At 41.3% G+C, this 13,183-nt stretch overlaps 1 protein-coding gene across 2 annotated transcripts in view; it reads left to right on the top strand.

Moving 5' to 3' along the window:
• prex2 (phosphatidylinositol-3,4,5-trisphosphate-dependent Rac exchange factor 2) overlaps positions 1-13,183 on the top strand; it is a 400,722-nt gene that overhangs the window by 344,340 nt on the left and 43,199 nt on the right. For both annotated transcript variants that reach the window (XM_073041067.1, XM_073041077.1), the window contains exon 38: positions 7,341-7,443. In XM_073041067.1, the coding sequence (XP_072897168.1) occupies positions 7,341-7,443 (103 nt within the window). The remainder of the gene's footprint in view (positions 1-7,340; positions 7,444-13,183) is intronic.

Here is a 13,183-nt window from a genome sequence, read left to right as displayed (position 1 = left end):
TCACTGTATTTAAGTTAATAAAGCTGAATCTATTTGGTTCTTCCACTCCACCACCAAATATACAGGGAAAGATCGAGTTCAATAGAATCAATTGCGTAAAAAATGCAACTTAATATCCTTTGTGTATTTAAATACCAAATCTCTGAATGAGATATTATTGAAGTATTGAGACTTGAGCATTGCATTAAATGGCTGCAACATGACATCCCAACTTTTAACTTCTCCCTGATTCATTCTGGGTTCCCACTTGAAGAAGGCCTCTATCGTCCTTAGCAAAATGAGGTAGTGTGCCTTAATGACTGTCACCAGCAGGAAGTATATCAAGAGGCTGGTCATGGCACACATCACTCCAGCATTGCAGGCAACAAACTGAGACATTTCTACACATGATGGGCTGGGCTTTTTCCACGACTTTTTCCAGAATTTTCTATTCAAGGCTATTCTACTCTATTCATGTTGTTTCATACAAGGCTGTGATGCAGCCAGTCAATATCTGCAACTGTTAGACTCAACCCCTCATTTTGCAACTGGGTCCTGACTTCAGACCTTCAAATTCCTAGGAGCGAACATCACCAAAAACCAGTTCTGGTCCAACAATATAGATACCATGTCTGAGAAAGCTCTTCAGCACCTCTACTTCTTCAGGAAGTTTGAGAAATCTGCTTGTCTCTTTGACTCTCACCATCCTTTCCAGCGGCATCACGGCTGATATGGCAACTGCTCTTTCTGCTCCTCTTTCAATATCCTGCAAAAATAAAGTAAATGGATAGTGAGACTTTTAAGATGAGATATTGACAGCTTCTTAATGATGCAGCACCATGGTTGTTCACTGCTGGGGAATATTGTAGAGGTGTTCAAATGAAATGAAACATGGAAGGGCAAGTTTGAAAGTTTTCACATTCCGCTTAGACTCAGCTCTCTGAGGTCCTTGGACCCAATGCCGGTCAGTCTCGGTATTATCAGTGTATGTTTGGTGGGATACCGACCCCTGTGGTATCCTCTTCCAGTCTTTTCTCCTGTTCATATTAACTTTTGATCAAATGGAGAACATAAAAGATATTAGTAGACTTATAAGTTATTTCCATTGAATACTAATGGTGGTAAGAGGATATAAGTGATGTTGGAGAGGGAGTGATTTGAGGAATAGAGCATAGAGCACTACAGCATAGACAGACAGACATACTTTATTGATCCCGAGGGAAATAGTACAGGCCCTCAGCACCTCCATGATGGACTGACGCTCAAAACATGCCCTTGATGTTGTGCTGACCTTTTTAACCTACTCTAAGAGCAATCTAAACCATCCCTCTTACATAACACACTATTTTTCTATCATTCATCTGAATATTTAAGTTTCTTAAATACTCCTAATGTATCACGAGCTCCTGCTGGACTTCCAGAAACCCACCACTGTCCTTGTAAAGAACTTGCGTCTGACATATCCCCTATACTTTCCTCCAATCACCTTAAAATTATGCCCCTTTGTATTAGCCGTTTGTGTCCAGGGGAAAAAGTATTTGGCTGTCAATACTACCTAAGCTTCTGTCATCTTGTACAGCTCTATGAAGTCACCCATCATCCCCCTTCACTTCAAAAAGAAAAGTCCTAACTTGTTCAACCTAACTTCAAAGAAATTCCCTTTAGTACAGTCAGCATCCTGATAAATCTCCTCTGAACCCTCTCTAAAGCTTCCACATTTTTAGACCATAAGACCATAAGACATAGGAGCAGAATTAGGCCATCTGGCCCATCGAGTCTGCTCCGCCATTCAATCATGGCTGATCCTTTTCTCTATCTCCTCAACCCCAGTTCCCAGCCTTCTCCCCGTGACCTTTGATGCCATGTCCAATCAAGAACCTGTCAATCTCTGCTTTAAATACACCCAATGACCTGGCCTCCACAGCTGCATGTGGCAACAAATTCCACAAATTCATCACCCTTTGGCTAAAGAAATTTCTGCACATCTATGTTTTGAAAAGGCGCCCTTCTATCCTGAGGCTGTGCCCTCTTGTCCGAGACTCTTCCACCGTGGGAAACATCCTTACCACATCTACTCTGTCCAGGCCTTTCGACATTTGAAAGGTTTCAATGAAATCTCCCTCATCCTTCTGAATTCCAGCGAGTTCAGACCCAGAGCCATTAAACATTCCACGTATGGTAACCCTTTTATTCCTGGAATCATCTTTATGAACCTCCTCTGGACCCTCTCCAATACCAGCAGATCTTTGAGGGGTCCAAAACTGTTCACAAAACTCAAGGTGAGTCCTCATCAGTGTCTTATAAAGCCTCAGCATCACATCCCTGCTCTTGTATTCTAGACCTCTTGAAATGAATGCTAATATGGCATTTGCCTTCCTCACCAATGACTCAACCTGCAAGTTAACCTTCAGGGTGTTCTACACAAGGACTCCCAAGTCCCTCTACATCTGAGATTTCTGGATTTTCTCTTGGTTTAGAAAACAGCTTGCGCGTTTATTTCTACTACCAAAGATAGTGTCTTGGATAGGTTAGGTGAGTGGGCAAATTCATGGCAGATGCAATTTAATGTGGATAAATGTGAGGTTATCCACTTTGGTTGCAAGAACAGGAAAACAGATTATTATCTGAACGGTGGCCGATTAGGAAAAGGGGAGATGCAACGAGACCTGGGTGTCATTGTACACCAGTCATTGAAGGTGGGCATGCAGGTACAGCAGGCGGTGAAAAAGGCAAATGGTATGTTGGCATTCATAGCAAAAGGATTTGAGTACAGGAGCGGGGAGGTTCTACTGCAGTTGTACAAGGCCTTGGTGAGACCGCACCTAGAATATTGTGTGCAGTTTTGGACCCCTAATCTGAGGAAAGACATTTTTGCCATAGAGGGAGTACAGAGAAGATTCACCAGATTGATTCCTGGGATGGCAGGACTTTCATATGAAGAAAGACTGGATCGACTAGGCTTATACTCACTGGAATTTAGAAGATTGAGGGGGGATCGTATTGAAATGTATAAAATTCTAAAGGGATTGGACAGGCTAGATGCAGGAAGATTGTTTCCGATGTTGGGGAAGTCCAGAACAAGGGGTCACAGTTTAAGGATAAAGGGGTAGCCTTTTAGGACTGAGATGAGGAAAAACTTCTTCACACAGAGAGTGGTGAATCTGTGGAATTCTGTGCCACAGGAAACAGTTGAGTCTGGTTCATTGGATGTATTTAAGAGGAAGTTAGATATGGCCCTTGTGGCTAAAGGGATCAGGGGGTATGGAGAGAAAGCAGGTACAGGGTTCTGAGTTGGATGATCAGCCATGATCATACTGAATGGCAGTGCAGGCTCGAAGGGCCGAATGGCCTACTCCTGCACCTATTTTCTATGTTTCTATGTTTCAAAGTGCATGACCATGCATTTTCCAACTTTGTATTTAATTTGCCACTTTCTTGCCCAATCTCCTAATCTGTCTGTCCTTCTGCATCCTACCTGTTTCCTCAACACTACCTGCCCCTCCACCAATCTTTGTATCATCTCCAAACTTGGAAACAAAGCCATCTATTCCATCATCTAAATCATTTATATACAGCATAAAAAGAAGTGATACCAACACTGACCCCTGTGGAACACCACTAGTCACTGGCAGCCAATCAAACCGCATCTCCTCCATTTCCCACACTTCGGCCTTCACCCCATCCTCCCGTCACTGCAACAGTGACCGAGTTCCCCTTGTCCTTGCCTACCATGCCACCAGCCTCCGGATCCAGCACATTATCCTCCGCAACTTCTGCCACCTTCAACAGGACCCCACCACTAAGCACATCTTTCTCTCTCTACCGCTCTCTGCTTTCCGCAGGGATCATTCCTCTGTGACTCCCTGGTCCACACGTCCCTCCCCACAGATCTCCCACCTGGCACTTATCCCTGCAAGCTACACCTGTCCCTGCACCTCCTCTTTTACCATCATTCAGGGCCCCAAACAGTCCTTCCAGGTGAGGCAACACTTCACTTGTGAGTCTGTTGGGGTCATCTATTGCATCCGGTACTCCCAGTGCGGCCTCCTCTACATTAGTGAGACCCGACGCAGATTGGAGGACCACTTCGTCGAGCACCTCCACTCCATCCGCCACAACAGATAGGATCTCCCGGTTGCCACCCACTTCAACTCTGCTTCACATTCCCATTCGGATATGTCCACACGTGGCCTCCTCTACTGCCATGATGAGGCTAAACTCAGGTTGGAGGAGCAACACCTCATATACCGTCTGGGTAGTCTTCAGCCCCTTGGCATGAACATTGAATTCTCCAACTTCTGGTAATTCCCTCCCCCTCCCTTCCCCCATCCCAGTTTCTCCCTGCCTCCTGCTCCAGCTGCCTATCACCTCTCTCATGGTTCTGCCTCCTTCTACTACCCATAGTGCTTTCCCCTTACATTCCTTCTTCACCTTTCCTGCCTATCCCCTCCCTGCTTCCCCTCCCCCAGCCCTTGATCTTTCCCCTTACTGGTTTTTCACCTGGAAACTACCAGCCTTCTCCTTCCCACCCTCCCCCCCCCCCACCTTCTTAATAGGGCCCTGCCCCCTCCCTCTTCAGTCCTGACGAAGGGTCTCGGCCCAAAATGTTGACTGTTCATTTCCACGTATGCTGCCCGACCTGCTGAGTTTCTCCAGCGTGTTGTCATGTTGATACAACATCCACTGCATCCCCTTTATCTATCCTACTAGTAATCTGCTCAAAGGATCCCAATAGGTTCGTCAGACAGGATTTTCCCTGAAGGAAACCATGCTGACTTTGTACTATTTTGTTTTGTGTCACCAAGTACTCCATCACTTCATCCTTAACATCTTCCCAACCACTGAGGTCAGGCTAACTGGTCTATAATGTCCTTTCTGCTGCCTTCCTCCTTTCTTAAAGAGTGGAATGACATTTTCAATTTTCCAGTCCTCTGGCACCATGCCAGACTCCAATAGTTTTTGAAAAATCATTTCTAGTGCCATCACAATTTCTAACGCTACCTCTTTCAGAACTCTTGGATGCAGTTCTTCTGGTCCGGTCGACTTATATACCTTTAGGTCTTTCAGCTTTTTGAGCACCTTCTCTCTTGTAACAATAACTGCACCCATTTCTCTTCTTTCACACATTGCAATATCAGGCATACTGCTTGTGCCTTCCACAGTGAAGACTGATAAAAAAATACTCATTTAGTTCATCAGCCATTTCCTTGTCCCCTGTTATTATTTCTGCTGCCTCATTTTTTAGCGGTCCTATATCCACTCTCATTTCTCTTTTATTTTTAACATACTTGAAAAAACTTTTACTATCCACCTTGATGTTATTTGTTAGCTTGCTTTCATATTTCATCTTTTCCTATCTAATGATTTTTTAAGTTGCTCTCTGTACGTTTTTAAAAACTTCTCAATCCTCTATCTTCCCACTAATTTTTGCTTTGTTGTAAGCCCTTTCTTTTGCCTTTACAATAGCTTTGACTTTCCTTGTCAGCCACGATTGTACTATTTTACCATTTGAATATTTCTTCATTTTTGGAATACACATGTCCTGCACCTTCCTCATTTTTTCCCAGAAACACTCGCCATTGCTGCTCTGCTGACATCCCTGCCAGTAGCTCCTTCCAATTTATTTTGGCCAACTCCTCTCTCATACCACTGTAATTTCCCTTACTCCACTGAAATACTGCTACATAAGACTTTACTTTCTCCCTGTCAAATTTCAAGTTGAGCACAATCATATTGTGATCACTGGTTCCTAAAGGTTGTTTTACCTTAAACTCCCTAATCGCCTCCAGTTCATTACATAACACCCAATCCAGTATAGCTGATCTCCTGGTAGGCACAGTGCCAAATTGCTCTAAAAAGCCATCTCATAGGCATTCAACAAACTCACTCTCTTGGGATCCATTACCAACCTTGTTTTCCCAATCAGCCTGCATGTTAAAATCTTCCATCACTACCATAACATTGCCCTTTTGACTCACCTTTTCAATTTCCTGTTGTAATCTGTGGTTCACCTCCCAGCCACTGTTGGGAGGCCGGTATATAACTGCCATCAATGTCCTTTTACCCTTGCAGTTTCTTAACTCAACCCACAAGGATTCAACATCTTCCAATCCTATGCCACATCTTTCTACTGATTTGTTGCCTTTCTTTACCAGTAGAGCGAACACCACCCCTCTGCCTACCTTCCTATCCCTCCGATATAACGAGTAACCTTGGACATACATTTCCTATCCTTCAGCCATGATTCAGTGATGGTCTCAACATCATACCTGGCAATCTGTAATATTACAACAAGATCATCCACCTTACTTCTCACACTACGCATATTTAAATACAACACCTCAGTACCTATTTGCTGTCATTTCTGACTCTGCATCCCCAATGATTTGATACTCAGCCTGTTGGCTGCAACTAACCCCATCACCTGCCTGCCCTTCCTGACAATCTGACTGTATACTATCTTCACTTTTTACCATCCGTCCTTTTCTGAGTCTCTTCACTCCGGTCTGGCCAAATTAGTTTAAACTCTCTCCAACAACTCTGACAATCTTGTCTGCTAGAATATTGGTCCCCCTCAGGTTCAGGTGAAACCCGTCACTTTTGAACAGGTCATACTTCCCCCAGAAGAGATCCCAATGATCCAAGAATCAGAAGCCCTGCCCCCTGCAACAGCTTCTCAGCTACACATTTATGTGACAAATCATCCTGTTTCCACCCTCACTGGTGCATGGCACAGGTAGCAATCCAGAAATTACTCCCCGAGAGGTTGTACTTCTCAGCTTTCTGCCTAGCTCTCTCAATTCCCTTTTCAGGACCTCATTGCTTTTTCTTCATTGATACCAATATGTACTAAGACTGCTCCCCCTCCCTCTCCAAAATGTTGTGGACGCAATCTGACACATCCCTGACCCTGGCACCTGGGAAGCAACATGCCATCCGGGTGTCCCATTCACGTCCACAGAATGTCCTCTCTGTTGCCCTCACTATTGAGTCCCCGATTACTATCGCTCCCTTCTTCTCTTTTTCCATTATTTTTCCTATAATGAGGCAATTAGAAAAGTATGAGGTAAAGTGGTAACAGAAGAGAGATCTCTTTTCACATCTCTTCTGACATATCTTTTTGTAAATGTTTCCATTCCGTTAACTGTACACAGAAACTTCTCAATTGCTTGTGCTAAATGTGCAACATGGTAGCAGCTGTGAATTTGGTTTTTTTGTGAATTTCCGAGTATGGTATAATGTGCAACCACTGGTAATTTGTGTATCTAATGCTGGTAACCAAGGATGAATTTCTGTATATCTGAAAAATGTGTATGACCCAAAGGAATGTTTTGTGAATTAATGTTTCTCATCTCTTCCAGATGTACCTTGAGTGTCACTTTGGAACAGGCCATAATTCTTGCAAGATGTCATGGGTTACCTCCACGTTACCTGATGCAGGCTACCGATATGATGAGAAAACAGGTATGGAAATTGAAAATTACATATCAAATTATTATTTACTTTATAATGTTTTCTGAACTCGGGGATAAAGCAACTCTATCTACGATAACAGATTTGAAGAATTCAAGTTATTTCTCGTTGACATAATTTCAGCTTAAGCTAAAACTTAAACTAAAGCTTAAACTAAACTAATAAGTAATTAGCAAAGTTTTGTTCACCAAGACCAAGGAGATGGTGGTGGACTTTAGGAGATCTAGGCCTCATATGGAGCCAGTGATCATTAATGGAGAATGTGTGGAGCAGGTTAAGACCTACAAGTATCTGGGAGTACAGGTAGACGAGAAGCTAGACTGGACTGCCAACACAGATGCCTTGTGCAGGAAGGCACAGAGTCGACTGTACTTCCTTAGAAGGTTGGCGTCATTCAATGTCTGTAGTGAGATGCTGAAGATGTTCTATAGGTCAGTTGTGGAGAGCGCCCTCTTCTTTGTGGTGGCGTGTTGGGGAGGAAGCATTAAGAAGAGGGACGCCTCACGTCTTAATAAGCTGGTAAGGAAGGCGGGCTCTGTCGTGGGCAAAGTACTGGAGAGTTTAACATCGGTAGCTGAGCGAAGGGCGCTGAGTAGGCTACGGTCAATTATGGAAAACTTTGAACATCCTCTACATAGCACCATCCAGAGACAGAGAAGCAGTTTCAGCGACAGGTTACTATCGATGCAATGCTCCTCAGACAGGATGAAGAGGTCAATACTCCCCAATGCCATTAGGCTTTACAATTCAACCGCCAGGACTTAAGAACTTTTTAAAAGCTATTATTAATGCTTTTTGAGATAGTGATTTAGATGCATATCATATTTTTTACTGAGTTAAGTATTGTATGTAACTAGTTTTGCTACAACAAGTGTATGGGACATTGGAAAAAAAAGTTGAATTTCCCCATGGGGATGAATAAAGTATCTATCTATCTATCTATCTATCTATCTATCTATCTATCTATCTATCTATCTATCTATCTATCTATCTATCTATCTATCTATCTATCTATCTATCTATCTATCTATCTATCTATCTATCTATCTATCTATCTATCTATCTATCTATCTATCTATCTATCTATCTATCTATCTATCTATCTATCTATCTTTGGACCAAAGGAGCTAGTTATCATACTTCATGCCAGTAGCAAATGCACAATTTAGCTTTGTTGCTTTCATTAGGAATGGTCAGCATGGCTTTGTGAAAGGCAGGTCGTGCCTTACAAGCTTGATTGAATTTTTTGAGGATGTGACTAAACACATTGATGAAGGTAGAGCCGTAGATGTAGTGTATTTTAGCAAGGCATTTGATAAGTTACCCCGTGCAAGAGAAAGTAAGGAGGCATTGGATCCAAGGGGACATTGCTTTGTGGATCCAGAACTAGCTTGCCTACAGAAGGCAAAGAATGGTTGTAGACGGGTTATATTCTGCATGGAGGCTGGTGACCAGTGGTGTACCTCAGGGATCTGTTCTGAGACTCCTACTCTTTGTGATTTTTATAAATGACCTGGATGAGGAAGTGGAGGAATGGGTTAGTAAATTTGCTGATGACACAAAGGTTGAGAGTGTTGTGGATAGTGTGGAGGGCTGTCAGAGGTTACAGCAGGACATTGATAGGATGCAAAACTGGGCTGAGATAAGTGTGAGGTGGTTCATTTTGGTAGGTCAAATATGATGGCGGAGGGATCAGAGGGATCTTGGGGGTCCGAGTCCGTAGGATACTCAAAGCTACTAAACAGGTTGACTCTGTGGTTAGGATTGAGTTTAAGAGCCGAGAGGTATTGTTGTAGTTATATAGGACCCTTGACCCTATATATACCCCACTTAGAGTACTGTCCTCAATTCTGGTCGCCTCACTACAGGAAGGATGTGGAAAACATAGAAAGGGTGCAGAGGAGATTTACAAGGATGTTGCCTGGATTGGGGAGCATGCCTTACAAGAATAGGTTGATTGAATTCAGCCTTTTCTCCTTGGAGCAGCAGAGGATGAGAGGTGACCTGGTAGAGGTGTACAAAATAATGAGAGGCATTAATTGTGTGGATAGTCAAAGGCTTTTTCCCAAGGCTGAAATGGCTAGCACGAGAAGGCATAGTTTTAAGGTGCTTGGAAGTAGGTACAGAGGTGATGTCGGGTAAGTTCTTTACACAGAGAGTGGTGAGTGCATGGAATGGGCTGCCAGCGACGGTGGTGGAAGTGGAAATGATGGGGTCTTTTATGAGTCTCCTGGATGGGTACATGGAGCTTAGAAAACTAGAGAGCTATGGGTAAAGTCTAGGTAGATCTAAGGCAAGGACATGTCAGCACAGCTTTGTGGGCCGAAGGGTCTGTATTATGCTGTAGGTTTTCTATGTTTCTCTATTAACCTATTGATTTGAGTTATTTGCCAGGTATTTTTGGTACTGCCTAGGGGGAGATTTTTTTTAAATGTTTAGCAATATCAGACATTTTTGCTTATAAAAACACTTTCTGTAAATTTGGTAACTGTTATTTTCTACCATTGAAATCAAATTGGAAATGACATAAATAGTGTCTGCATTGTCAGTGTCATCACAGTCACCCATTATCATCTGTGGTTTTATTAATGTTTATTTTCTGTATTGCCCTGCCCCACTCTGAATTAGCCAGTCATATCGAGTTATTCCAATATGTGTCCACCAAATGAAGGTGACTATCAGTGCGCATTTTAATAGTTAAATCTTAAAACAAAATTCAAGATTTACATTAGAAGCATGTGATCAAACAAAGGTTTATTTGTATAAATAAAGTATTTTTCAAGTAGGTCAGGGAGTTTTTTTGATTACAGTTAAAAATTAAGAAATGTTAACTAAATTTATATCTAGTTAATACAAGATGAATTTTGTATGCATGGACTTTCAGCAAATAGTCACACAATACAAGATAAGTTTGAGTGGAATACTTATTTCATTATGGAAGTTTTCCTCCAAAAGTCACATTTGTGTTTTGCTATTGTAAGAAAAATGTGGCTCACATAGCTACTAAACACTTGCATTGGGAATAGATCTGTAAAGGTTTACAACCTTCTCTAGCTTCTATTGGGTTGGTGAAGGTTGGCAAATTTTGGCAACTGGGAGAGGTATGAGTGCAATCATTGTTTAGTTAATGAAAATCTAAACATATGTGATTGTCTTCCACAGCTAAGTCAGATTCAAAATTTGCTACAAGAAAATGTATTAATTTAATCACAATTGACCAATTAATTGTAAGATCTCAACTGGGAAATGAGAACAGTGGTGCAGGAGTCATTCATCAGCATCTCTCAGTGATGACACAGAAAATTGATTTTGTTTTAAAATTTAGGCCTAATCTTTGTGTATTTTTCAAGATAATCACAATATATTTGCATTTGATCCTGGATTGTAAAGCCCAAATTCTAATCTGTTGATTGCAGTCTTAGTTCTCCATCTGATTTTCATTCTACTCAGACATTTTATCACAATGTGATAAAATTAATTTTCTCAAGTATTGTGTGAATATAAATGTTTATTTATCCATTTTACTTCCAAGGTTATTTGATGATGAGTTCATCATTTCTTATTTATGCACTGTTGATCATTCAATTTTTAATTTAGCAGATTGATGTAGTTCAGTTTAAGCTTCTATGTATGAAAATAACTTGTGGCCATGGTTCCAAGGGAAATTAAAAGTTCCTTTGCATAAGCTACTCTTGAATTAGCAGTACATTGTTGGTTAATTGATTGTATGTGGCCAACACAAAGCACTGTGAAACAATTGCCCGGGAACAAACATGACATTCACTATAGACATCCTTAACGTTCCCCTGAAAAGAAATGGGCATTTAAAAACCTAATGTTTTAATCATCTTGACAGCCATCAAGGGTTGCCATACTGATGCAAATCTACTCGAAGAAAATAGCACAGTTCTGTCATTATCCTACTCCTGAAACAAATTCTTACTGGTAATAAATGCCATGCTTTCTGGTCATTCCTGTCACTAAAGTGGTGAATCTAACGACAGGTACACAAACAGTACCAGCTCAAAAATTCTTGAGATTTTCTCTGATCCATCTGGGTCATCTTCAGCCAAATCCGGATGTCAGAGAATACACCACCTATTATTATTATATTACTTAACATATCCATTACTATTAACAATCTGATATTCTTTGCCTCTGCTGTTAGTTTTGGTTGGATTCCTAAATACCTCTGTAATGCCCTGGTTCATGTTTTTCCTGTCATGCTGTATGTATTTCATTTAGCAGTTCTGTAAGAGCAGTCTGTTCTGTTGTCAGCCTGTTTGGGTTATTGTTGAAGATCAGAGATGAGGAGAAATATGTGCCATCTAATTAGGATGGTTGGATTAAGGGGAGGTTTCTCTGGTGATGGATACAGTTGTAGCATATGACGGTGGGAGACCTGTTTGTTTGAGACTGATTGCGAATGAAGTTCGGAAGGTGGTGTGGGCGTTCACGCTGACCGAGGGCCCAGTGTGTGGGTGACAGGGAAGTTCAAGATGAGCTCCAACTTGTGCATATTTGACAGTTTAATTAGAATGGGCCCTTTTCTTTTTGTTATTCTTTATTAATTCTTTGTTTAAGTTAAGATTCATAAATATAATTCCTTTAATCGTATGCAGTGTAATGTCTGTTACTTTGTGGCATTAATTTGTAACCGGGTAGCAAATTACACAGCCTCCGCACAAACCGGGGTTTGGGGTGGGACGAGCCGTCTGTCTCACGAGTTTGGTGGGACTTGAGAGTGTCATCCCTAGATTATTCAGACAAGGAATCCAGGGAGTTTCACCTGTATTTATTAACCTCCATCCTCATGAAACTTTATGTAACAGTGTTTGGTCTGATTTTTTTAATATCCAAATACTCTGCATCCACTGACTTCCACACGTATCACATTCTCAAAAGCTCTGTTCGATTTGTCAAATCTCTTTTATTGAACAATGTCAACTGCAGAATTATGTTGTGATTGTCTAAGTTCCAGTTACTAGGTCCTTAAATGATAAAATTACAGCATTTTGCAGCAATAGATATTAGGCAGTTTCTAATTCCCTTTGTTTTCTCTTCCTCTTCTTACTTTTGCCGTACATTTGCTAAATTCTAATCTGGTGCTTTAATCCAGAAATAAGAGAATATTGAAAGTTGACACAAAGCATGAAAGCTGTATCTGTGATTACCTCTTTTAAAACATCGAGATGCAGATGTCAGGCTCAGAAGATTTGCCCAGTTATGTTTAATTAATTTCTGTAGCAGTTTCTATTTTCATGATATTAATGATTTTCTGTTCCTTGCTGTCATTAGGCCTTCCAGTTATGTTATATTTAATCTATCTTTTGCAGTGCAGACTAGCATTTTCAGTCATACGCTATTTCCCATTATGCTTTCTCTTATCTTTGTCTCTGTTGGGTTGACATTTACTTCTGTTCCTCTCTCTTTACATAGTTATGTAAATTCTCACAATTATGTTATGGACTAGATTTTTAAGGTATATGCCTTTGTATTTTCTGGCATTTCCCCAGGTAACCACTAGGAAGGTTAGGAATCTCACATGAAAGTAGGAAACTTGAACTTTCTTTGAGGTTGTTGCAGTGATTTCCTGACTCTGTGCCAATGTTAAACAAACCATGGACTATGGGCTTCTGTCCCACAAAAGCTGCTTGCTGAACACATACTAATTATTCAGTTCAATGGATGGAATGGGTAAAAGAAAGCGTGACAGCCAATGAGCAATTCA

The sequence above is a fragment of the Hemitrygon akajei genome, chromosome 1 (assembly GCF_048418815.1).
Source record: "Hemitrygon akajei chromosome 1, sHemAka1.3, whole genome shotgun sequence".
Taxonomy (NCBI): domain Eukaryota; kingdom Metazoa; phylum Chordata; class Chondrichthyes; order Myliobatiformes; family Dasyatidae; genus Hemitrygon; species Hemitrygon akajei.
This window is presented reverse-complemented; position numbering and strand designations above follow the sequence as displayed.